Source organism: Hemibagrus wyckioides, linkage group LG17, assembly GCF_019097595.1.
Source record: "Hemibagrus wyckioides isolate EC202008001 linkage group LG17, SWU_Hwy_1.0, whole genome shotgun sequence".
In the NCBI taxonomy this organism is placed as follows: Eukaryota; Metazoa; Chordata; class Actinopteri; order Siluriformes; family Bagridae; genus Hemibagrus; species Hemibagrus wyckioides.
In genome coordinates, this window is record NC_080726.1 from 13,022,998 (window position 1) to 13,049,851 (window position 26,854).

Below are 26,854 nucleotides of genomic sequence, written 5' to 3' on the forward strand. Positions count from 1 at the left end.
ATTGAGCATGTGGCTTGGAATACTGCCTACAAACAGGAAAAGAAAATACACAGCAACCCACACAAAAGCAAAATATATATATATATATATATATATATATATATATATATATATATATATATATATATATATATATATATATATATATATATATATATATATGTACTTGTTTTCTCTTCAAAATTCCATACTCTCATAATATCATTATTAACAGAACGAATCTGTGAGTAGTCTAATGGAAATTTATTTTGATAATATGTCTTATATTTTAATGTTTTTGTCACTGATTTTTAAATATTTTATCACAAAAATAAAAGTAGAAAATGTAACTCAATTAATGACCATTAATCATTTGTACTGGAAAAAGCATGACTTAACTTCAGCCACAAAAAAAAAAATCTTTACATTTAGCTGCTGTCTGTGTTTGTGCACCAAAATGTATACACAGGTGTCCTGGCTGATTTCCAGTTCTAGCAACAGTTAAGACCATAGAGTTGAAGAAAATATTCAAGAGATTTAGCAACATTTACTTGATTTATGAAAGCTCATTATTTGTAAAAGAACAAGAGAAACATTTTCACGTTTAAGGAGAATGTACAAAATAATGAGCAGCAAGCTAGCCAGCTACTGACAGGCTTTCAGTGAGTGAGGTTTCTTCAGGATGTATTTCCCCTAGCAGATCAAAAATATACAAAACATTTGACCATATGGTGTCTGAAATGTTGCTTATAGAACAATCATACTGAGATACAACAATCATACTGAATAATTAAAAATAAAAAGAAGGATAAAGAAGGAAAGAAAAGTTTTATATATATATATATATACTGTATATCATTATATATATGCATAAGAAGATGGCAAGTGTTCAAATTTAAATTTAATAGAAGTCTAGTACAATGGTAATATTTGGCTGCATGAATAGTCCTAGTTGTAAATATCACATTTATCACATAATTTGATTCAGTTTTATATGGTTTCCACCTTCATTTGTCAGTTATATTTCAGAGCTCTGAATACTAATGTGTTTTTTCAGTATTAAATTCTCACTATGCATGTTTAACTGCACTTGTTGCAGACTTTTAAAAATAGATACAAGAGAATATATCAAAGATGATTATAAACATTTTAGCCTAGATTCTCATTAGTACACTTTTGTCATTATGTCAAGGATGTCAAATAAAAAGAAAGCAATGTCTATAGAGGCTACAGAAACAGTTTTTTTTGTTTATTCTCGTAGCTGTATAATAGAAAGAAAACTGAATAATTAGGTTGCCATCCACAAAAAACTGCTTATGTTCTGTGCACAGCATAACACTCATAGAAACGAGGTAGACGGCCAAAGCTGCAGTTTGTAGGAGTGGTGTCGATCTCTTCTGGTGGTTGAGTGGCCCTGAAGGTGAAGCGCTGGAGGAGAGAGGTGAAAATAATAAACAGTTCCACTCGGGCCAGAGCTTCACCCAAGCAGGCCCGCTTCCCTGTGCAAAACAGACAGAAGAGAGGCATGAATGTTACAAAGAACAAATTATTCCTAATAATGATGTTTGATGTAAACATTAACTGAACCTCTTCACCTGTATGATTTTATGCAGTACACTGTTGTCATGTGGCAGCCTTATTCAATAATTGCACGAATGAAAATAAGTCACACATTAAGTGCTATATTTATTTTTCTGGCTTTATACTTTTCTAATATCTAAGTACCCCCTCAGGCAAATCCACAGCTACCTGCATGGGCTTTTATCATAGACTCAGCACCGGTTTCTACACAACAAAGGCCTCTGAATGCATCACTCTGTGTGCAGATGTAGATTTGTGCCAGGTAATAAAGCAGCACCATGATACTGAGTATTGTGAGTATTTATTCAAGAATTAGAAAATGAAGAGTTTATTTGCAAAGACAGATAACTCAGTTTTTACTCCTTTTCAGAATTCATGTTTTTTATTGTGCATTCCAAGTAAGATCAATCAAACTGGAGTTGGGTTGTTTTGATTAAGTAATAATAACTCATAAAAATACAGGTAACTTACAAAATTAATGTTCATTGAAAGTATGTTTTTTTTATTTATTAAAAGTGAGTGAATGAGTGTATGAGAACGCGCCCCAGAGTTTTGTGTTTTTGTTCAGTGGACCTCTGACTCTCGTTTCATTATTTTATTAATCCAAATGTGTTTAGGCAAACCTGATAGAGAGAGAATTATGGCGTATATTTCATCAAAACCGATTTTGACAGGTCTGACAGCCAATCAGAATCGTCCACGTCACATTGTCCCGCCCATTTTAACCAATCAGAATCGTTTGTCACAATGTCCCGCCCCTTTTCAACCAATCCGAAAAACGTATCCGCCACATTATCCCGCCTCCTTCTCAACCAATCAGAAAAACGTATCCGTCACAATATCCCGCCCCACTTTCATCCGATGAGGTTGTTTGATGGTGTGGGGTACATATTCCCTTAGTCATCAGAATCTTAATCACACACACACACACACATACACACGTACACAAACCCCCCTGTACGTGACACACCTACGTACATAAACATATGAACAAGAATGTTTCTACTGATAAAACATAGACGTTATAAGTTTATCTCCTGAACGTTACGTATTCCATAGCACCCCACAATCACCCACACACATACAACCCCTTAACCCTTACCTTGACACACACACACACACACACACACACGCGTGCACAAACCCAATGTTTATAAAAAATAAAGTTTAATTTGTTTTAGTCTATTGATTATTTGAAATTATTATTTTTAAAAATGTTTATAAAAATAAAGTTAATTTGTTTTTAGTCTATTGATTATTTGAAATTATTATTTAAAAATGTTTTATAAAAATAAGTTTAATTTGTTTTTAGTCAATTGATTATTTGAAATTATTATTTTAAAATGTTTTATAAAAATAAAGTTTAATTTGTTTTTAGTCTATTGATTATTTGAATTTATTATTTTTTAAAAATGTTTATAAAAATAAAGTTTAATTTGTTTTTGGTCTATTGATTATTTGAAATTATTATTTTAAAATGTTTTATAAAATAAGTTTAATTTGTTTTTAGTCTATTGATTATTTGAAATTATTATTTAAAAATGTTTTATAAATCGTTGGGTCTCCCTGAACATGACACACACACACACACACATACACACACATACACGTGCACAAACCGTCAGTACGTGACACACCTACATACATAAGCACGTGTTTTCTACTGATATGACATTGAATAAGTTTATGTCCAGAATATTCCTTTAGTCATCAGAATCTTAATCACACACACACACACACACACACACACGTGCACAAACCGTTAGTACATGACACACCCATTTTCTCCCCCTTGAAATACTTTATGTTTCCACATACAGAATATCGTAGATTCATTGAGCGCAACTATGACTACTTGTCCTGGTGCACCTAAAAAACAGAAATCTACTATTGGTAGATTTTCAGACATCATAGAATGTGAAAATGTTCAATACTGGACATTATCAGAAGTCTGCACAGTCGGTTTTTATTTCAATGTAGATTCAGTAGACGTAACGCTTTTCAAGCTATCGGTACCGGGGCGGATTCACTGGAGTAATGCCACGGAGATGGTGACTTTTGACCTGAGTGACTGGGTCAAGTGTCGTAAATGGTGTAAAGACTTTGACTACATCATTCGGATGGATTTCTTTTCACCGATGGCCTACAAACGGAAATGGAAAAACTACGCATCTCCGCATCTGACATACCGCATCAGAGCAACAAATTTCTCCAAGAATCAAGTCTCACTACATATTTCTACCACTGCTAAGGCCAAAGCCTACACATCTGAAGACGGAGAGATCTGTGAAGTGAGGTTTGAACGTGCCAGCTGGCATGATCTAGATCAGTACTTTAATCAAATCAGCAGATCATTCGAAAAAGTGGTGAGAATCAAAGAAATGGAAGCATTACGTGTAAAACTAGAGGATCTTTTCTGATTCAATAGTCTTTCAAGACTGAACAGAAACCACACCTTCTACTGACTCCACCCCTAACGCTGTATATATGACCCCTGGCTAAATTTTCTGTTGTAAAAACGTCTGACCATCTGAGAACGAAATGTCTCAAGAATTCAACCCCTTCTTCTACACCCCGTTCGCTCCCGACGGTGATGATGATGCATCCTGTTCTGGTTGTAAAGATGATGATGAAAACATCGCTGATTCCTTAGGAAAAAGAAATCTAACCTATCTGTCTACGAACGACGAAGCTGACGGGTGTATTTCTACCACTGTTCTGGCTATCATCCGCGCTGTGGTGGGTGAACTGCTGGACAGGATCATCGACAACTCCCACAGATTGATGAAAAAACTGTTTAAACCTTGGTTGAAATACGCTGTGGCTAAAGGGCTGAAAATGTGCGGTGTCAAAAAAACTCAATCCTTAGAAAAAATTCAAGGTATCGCAGAAGCTACCATATGCGACTGGAAAGATGAACCCTCCATCAAATCGGTTCTGAGTGAGGCTAAAGAGAAAACGAAGGAACTCTGCAGCGAACAGGTGTATGAAGATGTTGTGGATTACTGGACCTTTCACACGTCTCTGGAACCCCAAGACCCCCCTCATACCTGGGAAACCTCAAAGCGTGCCACGTCGGTTCTGACTCCGAGGAAAAGATCTAAAGACTGAGATCATCACCATTTGATATCGATGAACAACATCCTGGTTATTTTCACTAACCCCATCTTTGATTATTTTGGTTTTAGTCTATTGGATATTTGAAATTGTTATTATTTTAAAAAATGTTTATTTTGTTTTTAGTCTATTGATTATTTGAAATTATTATTCAAAAATGTTTATTTTGTTTTTAGTCTACTGGTTATTTGAAATTATTATTTTAAAAATGTTTTATAAAATAAAGTTTAATTTGTTTTAGTCTATTGATTATTTGATATTATTATTTTAAAAAAATGTTTATTTTGTTTTTAGTCTACTGGTTATTTGAAATTATTATTTTAAAAATGTTTTATAAAATAAAGTTTAATTTGTTTTTAATCATCTGATTATTTGAAATGTTTACGTAACTATAACCACGTGATGTGTCTTTTTAAATAAAAACAATAATCTATAATCTTGTTTGATCATTATTGTTCTGACACTTCAAAATGAGTAAACGTCTATTGAAAAACATATATTATATACCATCCGACCCCGGATCATATGGTGGTGTTGAGAGTTTGCAAAGAGCTGTCGTTGAGAAAACGGGTAAAAGACTTAATGATGTAGAGATAAAAAATAGGTTAGCTGAGCAGGATGCTTACACTCTTCATAAACCGGTGTCTACAAAGTTTAAAAGAAATACTGTTTTCGTGAAACACATCGATGAACAATGGCAAGCTGATTTAGTAGATACGAGTAACCTGTCAGACATTAATGACAATGTGAAATTTTTGATAACGTGTATAGATATTTTATCCAAATATGCTTGGGTGCGTGTGTTACGAAACAAGACTGCTGATGAAGTAACTAAAGCTTTTGAGTCCATTCTAAAGGAATGTAGAACCCCTAAGAAACTACAAACTGATCAAGGGAAGGAGTTTTTTAACAAGAAGTTTCAGAATTTAATGAAAAAACACGACATTATTCGTTTCGCCACGGGTACAGGGCAAAAAGCAGCGGTGTGTGAGAGGTTTAACAGAACACTAAAGACCAAAATGTGGAGATATTTTACCACTTTTAACACGAGGAAATACACAGACGTTGTACAAGATATGGTTCATGGTTACAACCACAATTATCATTCCAGCATCAGAATGAAACCGGCCGAGGTCAACGAAGCCAATTCTTTCACGGTATTTAAAACTCTTTACGGGTTATGCTCATCGAAAATGAAGAAAATAGAGAAAATAAAATTCAAATATAAAATAGGTGACGTAGTTAGAATTTCCAGATCAAAAGGACAGTTTGAAAAAGGATATGAACAAAATTTTACGGATGAATATTTTACAGTTTCTGAACGGATACCGAGAGATCCCCCGGTATATAAACTGCAAGATTGTGACGGGGAAAAAATTGATGGGACATTTTATGAGCCTGAGATACAAAAGATTATTATTGGAAAAGACAAGACGTTCAAAATTGAGAAAATCCTGTCAGAAAAGACTCTAAACCGGAAAAAGGTATGTCTGGTGAAATGGCTTAATTGGCCCCGGAAATTCAATTCCTGGATTCCGGCTGAAGCAGTAGTGAACATCACACGATAGAATTTAAAGATCACGACGCGAACACAACTTCTAACTATATTCATTAAGTCATGGATGAGTGCGGATTCTTTGTGACTCTTCCGAGCAACGCGTCTACAGACATTTACCCTGATAATAAGATCTCACACTACACTACTAAACTAGCCAAACCAACTGATCTGAAAGGAGACTGGGAAGTCTCACTCGCGGAGGTTCAATATGTTCATAGTTGGCACTCAGTAACCCAGAAAGAATGTCGATTTCATGTGGTTCTGATGAACGGATCAAAGAAAATAAAATACTACGTCTGTCACATCACTAAAGCGTATTACGAAAGTATTGAAAACCTGGTTAGTGAAATCAACCAAACGATGAGAAACCATAATATCGACATGGTGTTATCCTATAACCCTATAAAAAATAAATTACGTATGGTATGCCGATTATCGTACACATTCAGCGCTAACGGAAACCTGGCCTATATGCTGGGTCTACCCCCAGATGGTGTGTTAACGTTTGAAGCTCCGGAAGCACCCAATCCAGTTGATATTCGTGCTGGTTTTTACACCATGTATGTGTATAGTGACGTCATAGAGTATCAAAGAGTCGGTGACAGCTTTGCCCCATTACTGAGATGCGTACAAATAACGGGGGAAAAAATAAAATAGTTAGTATAGTGTATGATAAGCAACACTACACACGTGTAACTAAGAACCACATTACAGATATCGTGATCGAAGTCAAATCGGATCAGAACAAGCATATACCGTTTAGTTACGGAAAGTTCATAGTTAAACTACACTTCAGACCTGCTAGACACTCATTCCGTCTGTGAAAATGTTAGATAGTGGTTATGCTGACCCGCATGGATATGTGAATTACTACGTCAATCAGGCAGGAAATGGACTCCCTGGTTTTCAAGGCGCCCCTGTCATGTATGGGGCGGGTCTAGGAGGTCTGTTTAAAGGGCTTTTTAGGATGGCTATTCCGTTCCTCAAGAGGGGGGTATCTATAGCAAAACCTCATTTAAAAACAGCAGCCAAGGGTATTGTAAGCGATGTAGTGACCAACATTATGAACAAGACGCAAACTCAGAATCAGGAGGGGTCAGGTCTCGCGATGCTTTCACGTAAAAAATCTAAAAGCAACGACACACGGTTCCGAATAAAAGACATAGAGTAACTAACATCAAAATCAGTGTGAAAAAGACCAAGCAGAGAGACAAGAAGCACCCCCCCATCTCCCGCAAAAGAAAGCAGCTGCACATTTTCTAACACCATGGCTTTCTTACACAGTCTATCCACAGTGTGTACAAAGTCCGAGCTGGATATTTTCACATTACCTTATACACAGACTAGTATTGAAAAGTACACTTACGTCGAAATACCACCGCTTTCTGCTCTGACGGACAATGGGCCCTTGGAGTTCTTCGTGGCCGGAAACGGTGAAGATTACCTCGATTTGAATAACACGTTCCTACACCTCGCTTGTAAAATCACCAACACTGATGGGACCAACATAGACGACGATGCTAAGGTGGGGGTTGTAAATTACCCCATAGCTTCCATGTTTTCACAAGTCGACGTCATGCTTGGGGACCGACTTATTTCACAATCAAGCAGTACTTATGCTTACCGCGCTGCATTTGAATGTCTGCTCAATTATGGTAAAGAAACGTTGGAATCACAATTTTGCACAGGATTATTCTATAAGGACATATGGACGCCACTGACCCCGAGGGGCGAAATGAGGGTCTTAAGCGAAGGGGTCGATTCACCGTTGAAAGCAACACGTTTGATCTGATCGGACACATTCACTCGGATATATTTTTTCAAGATAAACTGTTGTTGAATGGTGTGGATTTAAGAATTAAAATGGTTCGTAGTAAAGACGAATTTTGTTTGATGAAGGAAGGCAACATTCACTCTAAAAATTATCAACGCAGCCCTGTTTGTCAAGAAAGTTACCGTTTCTCCACCTATAAGAATAGGTCACGCGAGAGCTCTTGGCACAGCCACGGCTAAGTATCCGATCGAGAGAGTTTGTATGAAAACCTTTAGCTTACCAGCGGGGAGTCGCCATTGTTCTCAAGAAAACGTCTTCCTCGGACCTTTACCTAAAAGTTTAATTTTCGGATTAGTAGACAACGACGCCTTCAGCGGGGCGTTCAATAAAAACCCTTTTAATTTTAAACATTACGATACAGAGTTTGTGGCTCTGTACGTGGACGGAACTCAATACCCTGCAAAACCGTTTCAACCTGATTTTCGATCCGGTAATGCGGTTCGTGAATTCTATTCTTTAATTCAAGCATCGGGAAAGCAACTAAAGGATCAACCGTTGGCTATAAACAGAGAAGAGTATTCGAACGGATATACTTTATTTGCATTTAACCTCAACCCCGACGATGATTGTGGTCAACATTTGTCATTAATAAAGTCGGGGAACATGCGACTGGAACTCAGATTTCGCGTCCCCCTACCGAGAACAGTGAATCTCATCGTCTAGTCCAGTTTTGACAGTATTCTTGAAATAAACAACCGGAGAAACGTGCTCATCGATTACCAGTAACTCATGGATACCGAGGAACTAACAACCGTTATGAGAAGTTGCTGTGAGATAGATAAAATATTCCGAGGTGTGATGGCCTGTGATGAGCTACCTGTGAGTACTATTAAAAATTTTCCGGCGCTATTTATTGTTAATACACATCCGAGAAATATGCCTGGGGAACACTGGTTGGCTTTGTGTCTTAATGATGAAAACTCCGGAGAGTTTTTTGACTCGTACGGACACCCGCCGGACTATGAACTCTTTCCTGAATCTATTCACTACTTTTTGAGTAAGAACTGCCGCGAAATAAAATATAACCCTATACAGGTTCAAGACTTTACTTCAGTTTGTTGTGGACAACACTGTGTATTTTTTCTATGCCACAGAGCTAAAGGTTTTTCTTTTAACCGTATTATGTCTAAGTATAGTGATGATTTAAAACATAACGATAACGCTGTCGTGTCTTTTGTTAAAAAATATACCCTAGAGCAAATAAAGAAAGGCACACATATAGATGTGTGCAGTGTGTTAAATCTTTAGAATCGTTTCATTCACGCGCGTAGTAAAGTATTTAATCACGAAGCACCACACGATATTTCTTCATGATTGTTATTTTTATTGAAATAAAGTATTTAATCACGATGTATCACAATATTTTTTATGATTGTTATTGAAATAAAATGTTACAAATTACATTTAAACAAACATAGTACCTCAAAAGTCATTTCAAAAATCAATCCATTCAGAGGGGGGGAGAATTGGGGAATTAAAAACAGGGGACAACGAACTGTAGACTGATATACACAACCGGGGTTTCTTGCGGAAACACCCCAGACCGTAGTCTAAAGTCTTCTGGCGTATTAGCTTTTAAATCGACAAATAAATAACCGTAAGGTTTAATTGTAGCATCGTGAAAACTTTCCAGAAAATATTTGCTATTATCTGGATACATTTGCCGAGCTAGTATGCTGATTTGTAATTTATCTCTAGGATTTTTAAAAAGAATCATATAATTTGTGTTTAAGTTAATGGTTCTACTACTTTTTCCTTGAAAAAACAAATTCTGTACCAGATAGACAACACTTAGATTTCTGTGGTGTGTGTATTTTGTGAATGCCTTCTCTACTTCCTCGTTTTTACTGGCAGACTCCATTAAATCATCTATCACCAACAAGTTTGTCTTGTTAGTAGGTAAAAGTTCATCATCACACAATGAATCGGGTATTCCTTGAAGAAATTTTATGTTTATTTTGGTCATCAACTCATCATACAATGGTTGCCAACAAGAATAAATCCACATGATATTTTCAGGTACTTTTGACAACACTTCTTTACTGTTTTCCAGCAAAAGTTTGATAAAAAAAAGATTTACCGCTATTACTTGGTCCACACACAATACATGAAAATGGCATTTGCAATCTCGCATCAAAAGTAGTCACATTCATGTTATCCATGGCTAGTGGTCAGGTTGACAGAATCAATCAAAATGATCTTTTTATTATACATACATAGAACTCTCATAAGTGAGAGTTGTAATTTCAGGTAATAAAACAAATGATCTTTTTATTATACATATATACAATCATAAGCACGAACAATCTTAATAACCGTAAGGGAGAGTTGTAAAATCAGGTTATAAAACACGTTTGTCATACACAACTCTGAATCTTTTTATTTGTGTTTGATTTCTCAAATGAAAACCCTTTTTATCTCGAATGATTTGTTTGTGCAATGTTGTAAGATGACCGATTTTATCAGGATTCTTCACTCGATCATCCACCAGCTCAGTAAGCGATTTCAAATTGACAACTTTTGAATTGGAGTAATTTAAAGTGATGCCTTTTGCTTTCATAGATGTTTTTCCGTTTTTAGTTTTATACCCATAGGTTTTAGGACCAGCACTGACAAACTCGACAATATGATCACCATCCTCTAGCTCGCTGGTAAGACCCCCCAAATAATCGCTCAATGGAGGCATCCAATCACCTTCACTGCTTTTAAAAATGACGCTGTCTGTGTCTGTGTATAAACAACGCTGTTTTAAACGATCCAACAGATCATACAGTTCTAGTCTCGCATATGCTGTAGTGAAAAAATTCCGATGAATACGTTAGCATTACCTGGTTTTGGGGAAGTGCCAAACCTCAAACACTTTCAAAATTTTGTACCCCTTTTCAATGGCCTTAGCTATTTCGACAGGTGCCCAAGTTCCGATAAGAGCTCGGTCTTGATCTGAATGGCGACACTGCTTTTGCAGTTGTTGCTCACAGCATGTTTTACACAGAGGGAAAAGAAGTTTGCTTCTTACCCTGTAAGGAAGAACAGGAGACCACAGACCTCTAGGCGGTAATACTTTAGCTCTGATTATCCCAAAATAATTCTCTAGAGGTTCAAAGTCACGGTAAATGATGACTGGGTGACCGATTGGGTAGGTTTTTGTCTTATTCACGTAGGGATAAAGAGAAGTGAAATCATAATAATCTATTCTCTCTCCTGCTTTTACTGTGTAATGTAAATGCAATGCGTTGGTTCTACCGCCGTAAAGGGCGTCTCGGGGGTTTATGCGCTCTGGAAAGTCAAACTCTTTTAGAAAGTTTACCACGTTGTTATCACATTTCTTCATTTCACTCCACTCATGCTCCCAAATTGTTGTGACATGTAAATTGCGTACCTCTTGCAAATACTTCTCCAATGTTTTTTGACGGACATCCCCGTAGCTAAAGTTGGCGTTAAGGGGGAAAGGGGCCGTTGAGGGATAACACTTTTCACACCCATGATAAAAACAGCCGAGAAACTCGAATGCCTTTCGCATCTGACCCACTTCACAATACCCATCAACAGAATAAAGGCCAAATGTTGCTTCACCTTCGTTCAGAGCGTGTTGAATGGGGAGGTTTTGTGTGGTGGAAATGTATTCAAGCCACTGAATGGATGGTGTTGAGAAAGATTTCTGGTTATTGATGTAATTATCTAGTAGTGGGATAGCTAGTGTGTGTTCATCGAGAAATAATGTCCGGAAGATTTTCAAGCATACAGATGCGATTGTTATACATTTAAAGGGATCAACTTCTGTACTTTCTAGAATTTCATTTCTGAAAGCTAAACATGTCCCCTGTCTCAGAATGTCTTAAATTATTAAAGACTTTGTCAGTCACGGTCGCGTACCACATAAAAAAAATCCTCCCTGTCCTTAGGCATCATGCTATCCACACCGTAAAGCTCGGGCTCAGGATATGGACCTATGTAGTCTTGGTGTTCTTTTGTGTTCCAGAAATGCGGAAAATAACCTTTCTTTTTTTCTGAGAACCCCATGGCTTTAGGAAGATTACTTAACTTCATGGGTGAGAAAGACAGACTATCGATGTATCTCTGTCGAAAATCTGTATCAGAAAAACACAGAATTTTTCCACCTTGTGCAATGATATCAGGGGCGATTCCTTCTTTCACTAAATGATTCAACAAAATGTATGAATCGAACCCTCTAGGGTTATGCGCTATAAATGTGTACCCTCTGTACTTTTTACGACGGAAAGCCTTAAAAAATGCTGCAACACACCCCTCCCCTTCAAACGCCCACGACATACCACGACAATTCATGCAACATATTAAATTAGCAGTATGAGTTCCGGTTTCCTGTGTAGTCTCGAAATCATAAAAGATGTGTCTCATATTCTGCTTTTCTTTCCTTAACGGCTGTATATAACAGAAATGCGATATTTCTGAATCCACTTTTTCACCACAGAGATCACAACGGCTCTCTAAGCACGCATGATCTCTCCGGTTAAAGGGGTTCCGATACTCTACGACATTACGCATGCTGCAATAGAACCCTGTTTCACACAGAGAGTATACACCTCTTTCTGACCGGCGTTTTACTTTATGTATGTCGAAACAACGTTTTGACTTACACAACCTCAAACAATCAGGACATTTAATTATACTCTGTCTATGATTGTAGCATTCTACATCACGACAAATGTTACAGCTAAACTCACACTTGTGAGCTCTGGCATTCTCATACCCTGAATGACAGAAACGACAGACATAACTACGCCCCAAAAGTCCTGTAATGCTTTTAACACCGTAATAATGATTGTCATGTAAGAACAAGTAAATTGTTTTTTTATGGGGGGTTCTGCTGGTTTGAAAGAAAGAGTAGCCGGCTTTGTTGTCAGAACGGTGTATGATTACAATTTTACACTTCAGATGCTTCTCAAATTTAGATACATCAGCAGATGTGACAGCTGTGTTTTCAGTTAATCCTACATCACGGAGGATTTGCCTAGCGATTTTTTCAGTTTGAAGGTCATTATTTTGAGGGTTCAAAAGTTGTGTAACACACAGTGTAAAACACATGTATTTATTATGAAATATATACAGATGTCTCATCTTCTTCTGTATAGCTTCCGAAGTGAATAATGTACTAATCTTCCTTCTATATGAACCACCACGAGGTGGTCGAACTATTTGGATTACTATTTCGAGTGTGTCATCTGAAAAAATTTCACGTTTACTTTGAATAGAATTTTCAAGCATGGTCAGAAAAGACTGTAAATCAACAGACCCATTAACTAGATGAATACGTGAAGAAACGTCGATCGTATCACCTCTAATTTCAACCGTTACTATGTCCTTTGGTGAAATCATTTCATTAGCCACTTCTATCAGACTGTTTAAGATTTCTAAAACATAATTATAAAAATCCGCAAAGCTGTCTACAGCTGCGATCGATGAAAAATGTACTCTTCTCCTAATTTCAGTATTATTGAATCGGTCGCGATTAATTATTCTAATATTAGGATCAATCCCGTTACCAGCTTGCACGTTTTCTACGTTAGGAGGGGGTATGTTCTCGACGTTACCAGCTTGCACGTTTTCCACGTTAGGAGGGGCTATGTTCTCGACGTTATCTGTTCGCATGTTTTCTACATTAGGAGGGGCTAGGTTCTCGTCATTATCTAATTGCATGCTTTCAACACTAGGGGGTTGTATGTTAACACCGCCAGATATTCGCACGTCAATACAGCTTTGGGGGTTTATGTTCTCAGTGTCAGCTGTTTGCACGTCTTCTACATTAGGAGACTGATCATTTACTGTTTCAGTCCTGTGTTCATTTACAGTTTGAATGTTTTGTGAAGCAACGGTATCGAAAAAGTTTACAAAACCCTCATTTAACATAACGAGGCTTTGGTTAAGATCATGAAACAGATCATGTGGAGATAACGGTGTATGATTATGTTCGATTTCTGAAGTAGGGACCTCGTTGATGTTTTGATCTGTGGCTAAAGCCAAACTGTCATTTAATTGATTAACCGCATCTAATAACTCAGGATTCAAGGGGGTAGAGTAACCTTGTTCATTTAGACTATTCTGTAATGCTAGCAGACTCTGGTTAAGTTCACTGAATATGTCGTGTTGAGTATGTGGTGTAATTGATACATTATGATCTGAATTATGATTGGAATGCTCTAATTGGGTATTAACCGGCTCAGGACTTCTTAGACTAACATTCAACTGGTTAACAGCATCTATTAATGAGGGATTCGACTGTGTAGAGTAACCTTGTTCATTTAGACTATTCTGTAATGCTAACAGAGTCTGGTTAAGTTCACTGATTATGTCACGTTGTTGTGTCTCGGGTGTAATGATGTCACTATAATCTGTAATAGGGGTCTGTCTAACAAGCTGCTGTGATGGTCCTAAACTCTCGTTTAACCGGTCGATAGCGTCTGTTAAATAGGGGTTCAGAGTTGTGCATGAGTTGTGATGTGACAAACTACTAGAAAAAGTTTCATCAAAACCGAAATCACAAGACGGTAGATTATTTTCACCACGTATTTTCTTAGCCCCTGAAGACTGTGTGAGATTCACCCGCTTCTGCGCCATGTCTAATGTGAAATCTTTTTATCAACTCTATATTCACAGCATCACAGCTATTCAGACAATCAAGAGTATCATATAATGATTGAAGATGTTCAATACCTGAAGTGTAATAAACAGACGTTCAAAGCTTCCAAATTTTTCGTCTCTTAGTCGAAAGAATCCATTCAATGTGATGAAACACTCCTCAGGATATGTAGCCGCTTGATCGACGTTATTTTCTCCCCCGTCGAAAACGTGACCTATGTCTTCTTCTTCTTCTCCTTGTTCTTCATCAGCAAATAATAAAAGTATAGGGTAAGCTTTTACAATCCTTGAACGGGGTGGCTACATTCTTTAGAATATTCACATTTTATGTAATGACTTACCCGTAATTCGAGGAATTGGCTTAGGTCACGGATGTGGCCCAAGCGGCAGGCTGCCCCCAAATTGTTGTGACATGTAAATTACGTTGATGTTTTAAAACACTCGCCATCTGAAATAATCACTTCGCTGTTATCTAAGACATCATAGGAAAAAGTTTCTATTAGTATCCCGAGTTATACATTTCATCTTAAATCAGTGTTCTGTGAGACATAATGAAAATACCTATTGCTGATTGATCTCGATTTCCTAGACACTACTGCCAGATATGTATAGCCCGAACTTGTTCTGTAATTAAATGTATCAAATTAAACTTTATATATCTGTTTCCATCTATAAGTAAATAGAACAAGATATTCTTTCTAATTACATTATTCTAATATTACTAATGACATTCAATCTAATACACGTAAATGAAATGATTCAAGTTAGTGAAAATGTGATAAGTTCTCACCTGCAGAAAGGTCCGTGATCTCTAAAATGATAGATTGGAGAGCGTAGAAGTTCTGTACCCTCTGTCAGATCCTCTAAGTTGTGAATCCACTTGGGGGACCCAACGCTGACTAAAGGAATATTCTGGACATAAACTTATTCAATATGTCATATCATATGTACCCCACCCCATCAAACATCCTCATCGGATGAAAGTGGGGCAGGATATTGTGACGGATACGTTTTTCTGATTGGTTGAGAAGGAGGCGGGATAATGTGGCGGATACGTTTTTCGGATTGGTTGAAAAGGGGCGGGACAATGTGACATGAACAATTCTGATTGGTTGAAAGGGGCGGGACAATGTGACGTGGACGATTCTGATTGGCTGTCAGACCTGTCAAAATCGGTTTTGATGAAATACACGCCATAATTCTCTCTCTCCCGATATGGAAGCTCAGTTACACACGAAATACAGAAAGCTTTCCTTTCACCACTGTAATGTGCTGCTTTAGCAATGTTCCGTCAAAAAATTTCAGTTTTTTTCCTTTTACGCCCTGAAGAATATATCACAGGTTCATCAAGTCCGTCAAAATTATCCATACTTGAACACTTAGTCTGGTTCAGTGAAACTCCTCTCATCAAGTGTGTCTTTCCGAAGTGACTAGCAGCCTGGTCAGCTGAACTGAATACTGCGCGCTGACTCGCTAAAATGGACTTACCAGTTTTTGCTCACAAACGACACGGGTGCTTGTCGGCTTTTGCAGTAAACGTGAACTTGTGATGCGTTTAAAGTGGGCAATACTGGCTTTATAACCTTGTGCAATGCCTACATACACACATGGACAAAATTGTTGGCCACCATCCATTAAAAAAAGAAAAACCCACAATGTTCACTGACAACTTGAAACTGACAAAGGTAATATATAAAAATTTACTGAAACTTGACGTATGAAAATCAGACATTGCATTTGAATTGTGGTTCAACAGAACGATTTACAAAAACAAGTTAATGAAACAGGCCTAGACAAAAATGATGGTTCCCCTAGAAATGAAAATAATTTGACCATAGGGACATATTAAACTAATTATGTGTCCTGTAATTAGCATCACAGGTGTCTTCAACTTGTAATAAGTCAGTCTGCCTATTTAAACAGTGAAAAGTAGTCACTGTAATGTTTGGTATCATGGTGTGCCCCACACTGAACATGGAGCACAGGAAGCTAAGGAGGGAGTTGTCTCAGGAAATTAGAAGGAAAATTATAGATAAGCATGTTGAAGGTAAAGGCTATAAGACCATCTCCGAGCAGCTTGATGTTCCTGTGACTACACTTGCACATATTCAGAAGTTTAAGGTCAATGGGACTGTGGACAACCTCCTTGGACATGGCCGAAAAGGAAAATAGATGACAAATTGAAGAGACAGATGATACAAATGGTAACCAGAGAGATTAGAGGTCAAGGTACATCAGTGTCAGATTGCGCCATCCGTCACTGTTTGAGCCAAAGTGGAAGACTCTACTGTTGAAAGCAAATCATAAAAAAGTGAGACTGGAATTTGGAAAAATGCATATTGACAAGCCACAAAGCTTCTGGGAGAATGTCCTTTGGACAGATGAGACAAATCTACAACAGGTTACATAAGTAACCCTGTTCCCTGAGAAGGGAACGAGATGCTGCGTTATGACTGACACTATGGGAACACTTTGTCGAGGATGTGTGTCTGAAGCTCCCTGTGCACACACGCCAATTCATTGGCTCAGATAGGACACGTGACGGAGGAATGCGCGCCAGCATGTCCATATAAGGGCATCTACATAACATTCATTCAGCTTTCCTTTGTCGGAAGGAAGTGCAAAAGGACGCCACACAATGGTCAAACCTGACAAAGGTGTGCAGACAGGACAGCACAAATCTTCTGGAGGGGAACACCCCTAGCCAGGGCATTGGATGAGGAGACACCCCTAGTAGAGTGAGTCCTGACCCCTAGAGGCAAAGCAATACCATGTGCCTCGTAGGCCAGAGTAATGTCCTTTACCACCCAGTGTGCCAAGCTCTGCTTGGAGACCAGATTAACCTTGTTCCAGCTCCCAAAGCAGACAAACAAGGATGGAGACTTACGCCACGAGGTGGAGCAGTGGACATAAGTCTAAAGGGCTCTGACTGGGCAGAGCAAGTGCAGCCTCTCCTGTTACACCAAGTCATGGGGCAGAAGGCAGAAGGCCTGCAGTATGACTGGACGACCAGGCATCCTGGACACCTTTGGGACATCCAGCCCTGGGGTGAAAGATAGCCTTGGACATGCCAGGGGCAAACTCCAGGCAGGCAGGTACGACTGATAGAGCCTGCAGATCCCCTACCCGTCTAAGGGAGGCCAAGGCTAAAAGCCTAGAACCATACTAAGCATAGGCTAGAGCCATATTAAGGGTCAGAAAATTCTCTGAGGCTGACTCCATGAGCTCAAGGGGGTTTCCAGCAACCCGTCCAGGACCACTGAGAGGTTTCAGAAGGGGAGGTGCAGTCTGCAGGAAGGCCTCAGCTGCCTGGCACCCCGCAGAAAGCGAGAGACCAGAGGGTGCCTACCTAGGGAGGCCCCAAGGACAAGGTTCGCAGCAATGGCGGCCACATACACCTTTACGGTAGAGGGGGACAGGCCCTAAGAAAGAGAAGACTGTAGGAAACCCAGCACTGTGCAGTGCACTAGGTCCTGCTCGCACTGAGCACACCAGAGACTAAAAAGTCTCCACTTAAGAGCATAAAGCTTCCTAGTGGAGGGAGCCCTAGCATTCAGCAGAGTCTCCACAACCTGTGATGAGAGGCCTGCCTCTAGGAACTGGTCCCCCTCAGGGGCCAGACCCAGAGCTTACACATCCCTGGGCGGGGGTGGAGAATCACCCCTCATGCCTCAGAGAGGAGATCTTTCCTGATGGGAATCTTCCAAGGAGCGGTGTCTAGGAGGGAGACAAGGTCTGTGAACCAAACTCGAGCGGGCCAGAGGGTAGCCACTAGAATAAGGTGTACCCCATCGTGGTGCACTCTGGCTAGGACTTGTTGGAGCAGAGCAGGATCTGCTGCACCAATGTTTAGAGAGGGCGCAAATACAGTCCACCCTGATGGTTGATATAAGCAGCCACTGTGGTGCTGTCTGTGTGTACCAGCACAAGGAAGCCCATGAGGTGTGGGAGAAGGTGTTTCAGAGCTAGAAACACAGCCCTCATCTCCAGGCAATTTATGTGCCATGAGAGTTGAGGGCCTTCCCAAAGACCCTAGGCAGGGCAGCCATCCAAGACTGCACCCCAGCCCAAAAGTGAGGCGTCCATCGAAAGAGTCCTGAGATGGTGACACGCCCCTAGAGTGGGACCCAAGGCCAGAAACCAGGGTCTTGTCCACATTAGTAGGGTACAGCGTAAGCCCGCAGCGTATAACCCTGATGGCGTTGAGGGGATGCCTGTGAGGATGGACGCCCGCACCTCTGAGCCAGAACTGGAACGGACTCATGTGAAGCAGACCCAAAGGAATCACGTTGGCTGCAGCTGCCATGAGGCTGAGGACTCTCTGCGCCTCGGTGACAGAGAGGTTTCGGTCTAGCCAAACAACAATTACTACTGACAGTATGGAAGTCACCCGAGCAGTTATATAGACATGCCCGCATCGTGGTGGAATCCCAAATCACCCCCAAGAAGGTGGTTATCTGATATGGAGAAAGCACAAACTTTTCTGGGTTGATCCTGAGGCCTACAGACCTCATAGGGCAAGTACTGCATCCCGGTGACTGCCATGGCCTTGGAGTGGGCCAGGATAAGCCAGTCATCCAGGTAATTGAGTACACGGACAGCTAGACCAAAAGGACAAACCTGACACTGGTAAGCTTCGCCACCGAAAGCAAACCCGAGGAACTTCCTGTGTTCTGGCCTATATGAAAATAGGCATCCTTGAGGTCTATCATCACAAACAAGTCCTCAGATCTGATCTGTGATGCAATCAGTTTTGTAGTGAGCATCTTGAACTTGAACTTCTTTAGGGCAGAGTTCAGAGCTCGCAGGTCCAAAACTGGAAGCAGCCCCCTGTCTCTCTTGGGTACAACAAAATACCAGCTGTTAAAGTCTGAATCCCGATCTGGAAGGGGAACATGCTCTATGGCCCCTTTTCTCAGAAGGGAGAGAAGTCCCTCTTGGAGGAACAAAGTTTGGTGTGTGCCTGAAATTGAGGGGGATGGGTGGCAAACTGGATCCTGTACCCTTTCTTTATGGTATCTAGATCCCACTGAGAGACACCTGGCAGAAGTTTCCACGCTGCCAGGTTCTCTGAGAGAGGTGTCAAACTCATGTTGTCCCCCCTGGTGTCTTGAAACAGTGTACTGGCACGTACAGACTGGGGGGATGGATTTATAAGGAAACGGGTGCAAGAGTGGGTCGTACCAAGCCCCAAAACACCAGAGGTGGTGGGGTAGAGGGTAGGGAAAGCCCCACTAAGTAGGGTGCTCCCAGGAACCCTAGCCCACGGACATCAGGATTCCTTCATGGCCTGCCTGGCTGAGATGACCAATCTCAGGTCAGGTCTCACCTGACAGGCCTGAGCTCGTGCCCACTGGCCGGCCTCCCTAGATTTTGGTAGGGGGCACGGGCTGCCACACTACCCTTTCTCTCTGCCCTGTCAAGAAGTCAGAAAACGGTTGTCTAGCTTTGAACAGATGACGATAGCTTCCTGCTCCGGCCAATTTAAATGTAATTATTTCGAGAAGCTCCTCGAATGCCACTGGCTGTGGTGGCAAATTGACGGAGGAATTCCCTTCATCACCCATGTCAAATTCCTCAGAACCCAACACGGACAAAGAAATATCCACTTCCCGAGTCAGGAGAATTCTCAGCAGGAGCTCCCGAAGCCGAAATGTGGTCATCGGAGTCAGGGGAGAGGACAAGAGAAAGGGGAGAACCTGTCTCCTGTTCTGCAAACCTCATGATCAAAGCCGCCGCACCACCTTGGCAGACGCAGGACCTGAACCACAAGGCGCAGACTCATGACCAGTAAACACCACCAAATGGGATTGGAGCTTGTGAGGGGGAAATCTCCCACAATGCATGCAGCCAGATCCCTCAAGAGCAAACCGGGCATGTTCCTTAAGCCTAGTTCACACTACAGGATTTTAAGCCCGATTTAAGCACGATTTGCAAGTTAACGAGCTCGCCGACAGATCGGGCTGTGATCGTGGATAAATCAGCAGGTGATCAGCGCTCAGCAATCTTTAAGTGTGAACTACTCAACGACGCATCAAAGAGGCTAGCTGACGCGTCGCTGACACCTCGCAGACAAAATCCAGATATCTGGCATGTTAAATATCTGGGACAGTCGGCCAACTTGACATCACGTGGTGTCAATTGTAGCTACAACCTCCAGCCAATGAGAGAGCAAGTCAACAGAGTTGAGGTCACCGGAAGAAAAGCAGCAGCAGCAACATGGCTTCAAAAATAGTGTGGACAGAACATTTATTTTAATAAATTAACATTTATTTAGAGCGAGACTCCTGCCGACATCCATTTTCAAAACAAACCAAAAGTCTTGCGTCATTTCTGGATCCACCTGTCACGTTTGTTTTCGTGACAAAACGTGGTTTGGGGATGGCATTGAGGCGTTGGGTGACAAGAGTTGTTGTCAGATTGTGTGGTGTGCGACCCCCTCTTGTGGATCATTTACGAAGCGTCGCGTAGTGTGAACACCACAAGGACAAAAAGACATACAGTCAAGTCATGTAGTCTGAACAGCAAAGCGATCTGCTGACGGTTAAAGTCTTTTAGTGTGACCAAGCCTTTACCCAAACAAACCACGCAAAGAGCATTCGTGTCATCCTCCATAAGAAAACACAGACATGGATGCACACACCTCTTAAATTTCTTCGCCATACCTGTCTCGACACACATACAATGGAGTGCTTCCTGAAGACAAAAAAGCTGAATGGATGTGACATAGACGCCCTTATATGGACATGCTGGCGCATATTCCTCCATCATGTGTCCTTTCCGAGCCAATTAATTGGCATGTGTGCACACAGAGCATCAGACACACATCCTTGATAGTGTTCCCATAGCGTCAGTCATGACACAGAGTCGAGTTCCCTCAAAAGGGAATTGGAGCTTTTTGCCAAGTCACATAGCTCTATCTTCACAGATGTAAAAATGAAGCATACAAAGAAATGAACACTGTACCTACTGTACAAACATGGAGGCGGCTCGGTTATGTTTTGGGGTTGCTTTGCTGCATCTGGTACAGTGTGTCTTGAATCTGTGCAGGCTACAATGAAATCTCAAGTCTATCAAGGCTTTCTGGAGTGAAATGTGCTATCCAGTGTCAGAAAGCTTGTTCTCAGTCGCATGTCATGGGTCCTCCAACAGGATAATGTCCCAAACCACACAGCAAAAAACTAACAAGAATGGCTAAGAACAAAACATTAGACTAGTCTGAAGTGGCCTTCTGTGAGCCCTGATTTTATTAAATTCTACTAAGCATCTGTGCAAAGGGCTGAAATATGCAGTTCTGAGAAGGCACCCTTCAAACCTGAGACATCTAGAGCAGCTTGCTTACAAGCAGTGGGCCAAAATACCTGTCGACAGGTGCAGAAGGCTCATTGAGAGTTTACAGAAATTGCTTGATTGCAGTGAATGCCTCAAAAGGTTGTGCAACAAAATATTATTTAAAGGGTACCATCATTTTTGTCCAGCCCAGTTTCATTAGTTTTTTTTTAATGCTTCTGTTGAATCACCATTCAAAAGCAATGTCTGATTTTCATTAGTCACTTTTCAGTACAGGGGCAGCATGGTGGCTTAGTGGTTAGCACTGTTGCCTCACAGCAAGAAGGGCCTGGGTTCGAATCCTGGGGTCGTGCCCCATGTTCTCCCTGTGCCTGTGTGGATTTACTCTGGTTTCCTCCCACAGTCCAAAGACATGTACATTAGGTTGATTGGTAATTCTAAATTGCCCACAGGGGAGTGTGTGTGTGGTTGTTTGTCTATGTGTGGCCCTGCAATGGACTGGTGACCTGTCCAGGGTGTACCCCTGCCTTTTGCCCTATGTGCGCTGGGATAGGTTCCAGCAGACCCCCGTGACTAGGACTAGGAGTCCTAGGAATAAGCAGGTATAGACAATGAATGAATGAATGACTTTTCAGTACATTTTTATTTATTATTATTTTTGTCAGTTTTAAGTTATTTCAGTGACCATTGTTTTTTTTCTTTAATGGAAGGGTACCAACAATTTTGTCCACATGTGTATAAGATGTCTATAATATCATTAAAGAAATTATGATCCAACTGTGTGGGTGTAGAAGATGACATTCCTGATCCAAATTCCTAACAAGGGGAAAACAAACAAAAGAAGGGGAGCTCAGAAGTACAGAGAAAGATTAATGGAAAAAAGATGAAAGAGGCAGATAGAGAGATCTGGTTTAGCAATAAATATTTGGGTCTTGGGTTTCCATATCATTTGGGGCTTTTAAGTTGGGCCAAGTGGAAGGTCGTTTTGAGATGTTATTTCCCACCTCACAGTTGTAGTCTTTGAATTGAAACTAGTGCTTTGTAGCTCCCACGAGGCACCTCTTTCAGCACTCCATGTGGAACCCCATAACAATTTCATATTTGGAATAAAAGCAGTTAGCCTATAAATATCACAGAACAGCAGTGTCAGTCATGATCATTTCTAGGGATCATCCTAGATTTTAGCTTACCCAATCCAAATACAACAAATGCATCACTTTTTTTGAATCGTCCCTTTTCATCCAGAAAGTTCTCTGGATCAAAATTGTCAGGGTTTTTCCATAGCTTAGGGTCAGAAAGCACAGAAGACAGCAAAGGAAGAACCATGGTTCCCTGAAGAGAAAAACACACAACCTTCAGCAGGGAAAGTGGGCAAGTTTAAGTTAAAAATATTGTGCAATAAAATATGCATATAAAGCTTTAAAGGTCTGATTGTGAATATGTTTAGGTACCTTGGGTATGAGATAGTTCCTATATTCAGTGTCATATAACATTTTATGTGGAACAGCAGTGGGAGCAAGATCCATGGAGCGCTGAACTTCGTGAATGACTGCATCTGTATATGGCATGTTCTGTCTGTCATCAATAGAAGGGCATCGGTCTCGCTCTACCACCTCATCAATCTCCTTCTGGACTCGTGCTATTCAAGATGATGGGTATAATACAGAATATGTATCAGATATCTACATATTAAAGAATACACAGCACTAATTCTGTTACTGGAACATCAAACTGTAAATGCATTCCATAACCAATACTGGCTGCTCTGCCAATAATGCTTTATTCCACAAGTAATGCCTTTTTGGGTAATAAGGCTTCACACAAATGTGCCATGTGATGTCAATCTCATCCCTTACCTTGAATATCTGGGTGCTTCATCATTAGCAGCAGGCTTTGTCTGATTGTAGAAGACGTAGTCTAAGTGCCAGCACTAAACATTGTCCATGTTGTGCACAATAAGTTACTGAAAGTAAATTCTGTATTGGGGTTATGTTTCTCCTGCAAAAGATACTTCTTATTAGTGTTTGGCTTTATCTGCTTACTGGGAAAGAAACATGCTGCCCTCTGGAATATGTCTGTAATCTGAGAATCTTTCTATTCTTATTCAGTAGATTATAATGACTGTAGCTGTAAAGGTGGCACTCCATGGCAATTGCTAAGCCTACTTTAGAATCAGCTAAGCGTACTTTAGAATCACTTTTGTGAGGTACTGTATATAGTATATATATATATATATATATATATATATATATATATATATATATATATATATATATATAAATATATATAAAATTGTTGTGTTTTCTGCCAACCACAGGATAGCTAGTACTTAATAATTATGTGACAGAGTTATTATAGCTATACATATACAATATACAATAACAAAACAAATACCATGCAGAGTGGGATTTTACCTCTTCCATTTGTAAAAGGAAAGCTTCAATAAAATCTTTAGGGGGTGAAGAAGCATCCAGTGTCTTCATCCGTGCCTCTGCTTCAAGCTTAAATAAACCTTTGGCCTTTTCCACTTCTGACAACATGTCATGGAGAGGTCCAGGGAAAAGGCCCACAATTTTGGGAAAAATATTATAGGCCTGTAAGGGGAAAAACAGTATTGATAAAAAGAAAGAGATGGGGAGATAAGTTACATAAACTGTGCATTAAAGGAAGTTCTGCAAGAGCATGGAGTCACATGGAGTCACAGTCCTATCACCAGCAGGAGATGCTCTATCCGAACTGGCAGATCAACACTCCAGCTGTCACCTGAAATACTAATCATCATCTATATGAAAGACTGTCAAAAAAAATTAATAACAATTTTTTGTAACTTCATGCATTTGTCTTCATGCCAGTCACTCTTAGAAACTCTGTACATTTGTTATGCTTATTCATGCCTTTAATTAAAGTTTACATTTGCTGTCAAAGATTAAACCAGGATACAATCCCACCTAACACTCAATGCTCTAGAGAAATAGGCTGAATAAGATAAAGCAGCTAATGTAAAAAAATTTAAATTAAACTTCTAGTTTATACAATAAATATAAAAAGTGTACATCCTATATTTTCAATGTCAATTTAAGACATTTAAAGTTCTAAAATGATTTATTTTGGATTAATTTTATTACATCACAAAACAATGCCATTTTAACAGGTGTGTGTAGACATTTTATATCCATTGAATATTGAGACAATTTCAAGTGCAGGTAATGGCAATCAGCAAACAGTTTCAACAATCACTTTGCACAGTTAAGTACAGTTAAGAACAGGCAGAATGTCTGGTTATTTACAGGGGAAAAAACAGAAAGAGAAGCTACTGAAAAATCTGAATCAATTGTCAGGCAAGAGGAAACTTGTCATGCTAATTCCAGCTTTGGCATGTCACTCTCAAGTCATCCCAATCCATGCCTTTTTCATAACAATCTGTGTAATCTCTAGAGACTGTTGTGTAAAAATCCCAGGAGAGCATTTTCTGAAATACTCAAACCAGCTCATCTGGTACCAAAACTCAGGCCACAGTTAAAGAGTGAAGCAGTGCTAGAATAGTAGTAGAATAAATAGTAAAAATAGTAGTAGAATGAATAGTAGAAAAGAATAGATACAGTACCTGTCCAAGTGGACTACTGAGAACATTAAAGTAGCCATTAACAGCCCCAAGCATAAGATTTAACTGTGGGTCATCTGATTCAAATCTCTGTCCAAATATGATTGAGCCGATCACATTGCACACTGCTTTATTTATTATGATTCCTGGATTGAAAGCTGAGTCTGCAAGAAAAAGTAGATCCGGTCATAGATACTGTTTGCAGTAATCATTCACTTATCCAAATGTATGCTTTAAGAGTGATTTGGCTGGGACTTGATTGGGCTTTAGTTCCGAGGATATAAAATGAGCAGTAGTGACATCATGGGAAGCACCCCTACCTAGCATTGCCTCATTTCTGGAGTTCCGTGTGAATGCCTGTGAGTGTGGACTGAGGAGCGGAACTGGAAGTCTATATTCATCGCTAGAGGGAATACTTGTGTGGGTTAAACTGACGATTATCAGCTAACGGTTGGCTAAGCAACGGTGCAGCAGGCTTTTGGCTTTCATGTGCATATGACGATTGGAGAGATTTGCTTCTGCGGTCGCTCGTGTGACCATTAACACGCTGGACTAAATTGTGAGAAGATTTACCTCATCGTTGTAACCGATCAGACGGACATCAAGATCTTGGCTGGTGTGGTGCAGCTACTGGACCAAGCCATCGGCGCGGTGGAATCTAGGAGAGTTGCGCCTTGGGTTTGACGTAATCCTTTCCTTCTGCTCTAGCTCGCAATGTTGGAGAACTGGGCAGCCCAATATTGATGGTTGTTGTTTTATAATCCTCCAGGTTGCACGGCTGAAGGTACAGTGTTAAGTCATAGCCAGAAGTGGCGTGTGTAGATGTGTTCGGCTCACACACGACGTCACCATTTTTGTGTTGTCGTTTAGGTTTCTGTTTCGTTTTCTTTTTCCTTATTTTCTTTTGCTTGTTTTTTATGTATTTCTTTTAAACAGTGCTGTTCTTGATTTGGTTTATTCTTTATTGATTAATGCATCTGCGTAATGTGTTCTGGGTTTCTGTTTGTATTACTATACATCAGTTGCTTTTTTTTGTTTGTTTGTTTTTCCCTATTTTTTGTTTTCTTTATTTCTTTTCATGATGTGTGCTGATAATTGTAAACGTTGTTTCCTTTTTGGTTTGGAGTGAATGGTGTGTGTGTGTGTGTGAATGTGATTGTTTGAAACCTGCAAGGTGCTATTTTTCAGAGTTGGGGCAGCCAGCGATAGCCAGAGTGTGTGCCTTTTTCGCATGTTGGTGGTGTATCTGGTGGCTGCAGTGTTCACAGTGGTGTTGTGT

At 40.0% G+C, this 26,854-nt stretch overlaps 2 protein-coding genes across 2 annotated transcripts; both read right to left on the reverse strand.

Moving 5' to 3' along the window:
• Positions 1-228: 228 nt before the first annotated feature.
• LOC131367667 (cytochrome P450 2M1-like) lies at positions 229-25,710 on the reverse strand. Its single transcript, XM_058413100.1, is given in 6 exon segments — positions 229-1,478; positions 23,165-23,306; positions 23,426-23,613; positions 23,831-23,972; positions 24,389-24,568; positions 25,579-25,710. Coding segments are annotated over 6 exon segments (891 nt in total). The 5' UTR covers positions 25,633-25,710; the 3' UTR covers positions 229-1,293.
• Positions 9,502-19,296, reverse strand: LOC131367665 (uncharacterized). Its single transcript, XM_058413094.1, has 4 exons — positions 15,475-19,296; positions 15,246-15,308; positions 15,026-15,156; positions 9,502-14,926 (listed from the first exon to the last, which is right to left on the reverse strand). Exon 4 carries the CDS (start codon positions 14,661-14,663, stop codon positions 11,925-11,927), a length of 2,739 nt encoding a protein of 912 aa, XP_058269077.1. The 5' UTR covers positions 14,664-14,926; positions 15,026-15,156; positions 15,246-15,308; positions 15,475-19,296; the 3' UTR covers positions 9,502-11,924.
• Positions 25,711-26,854: the final 1,144 nt, after the last annotated feature.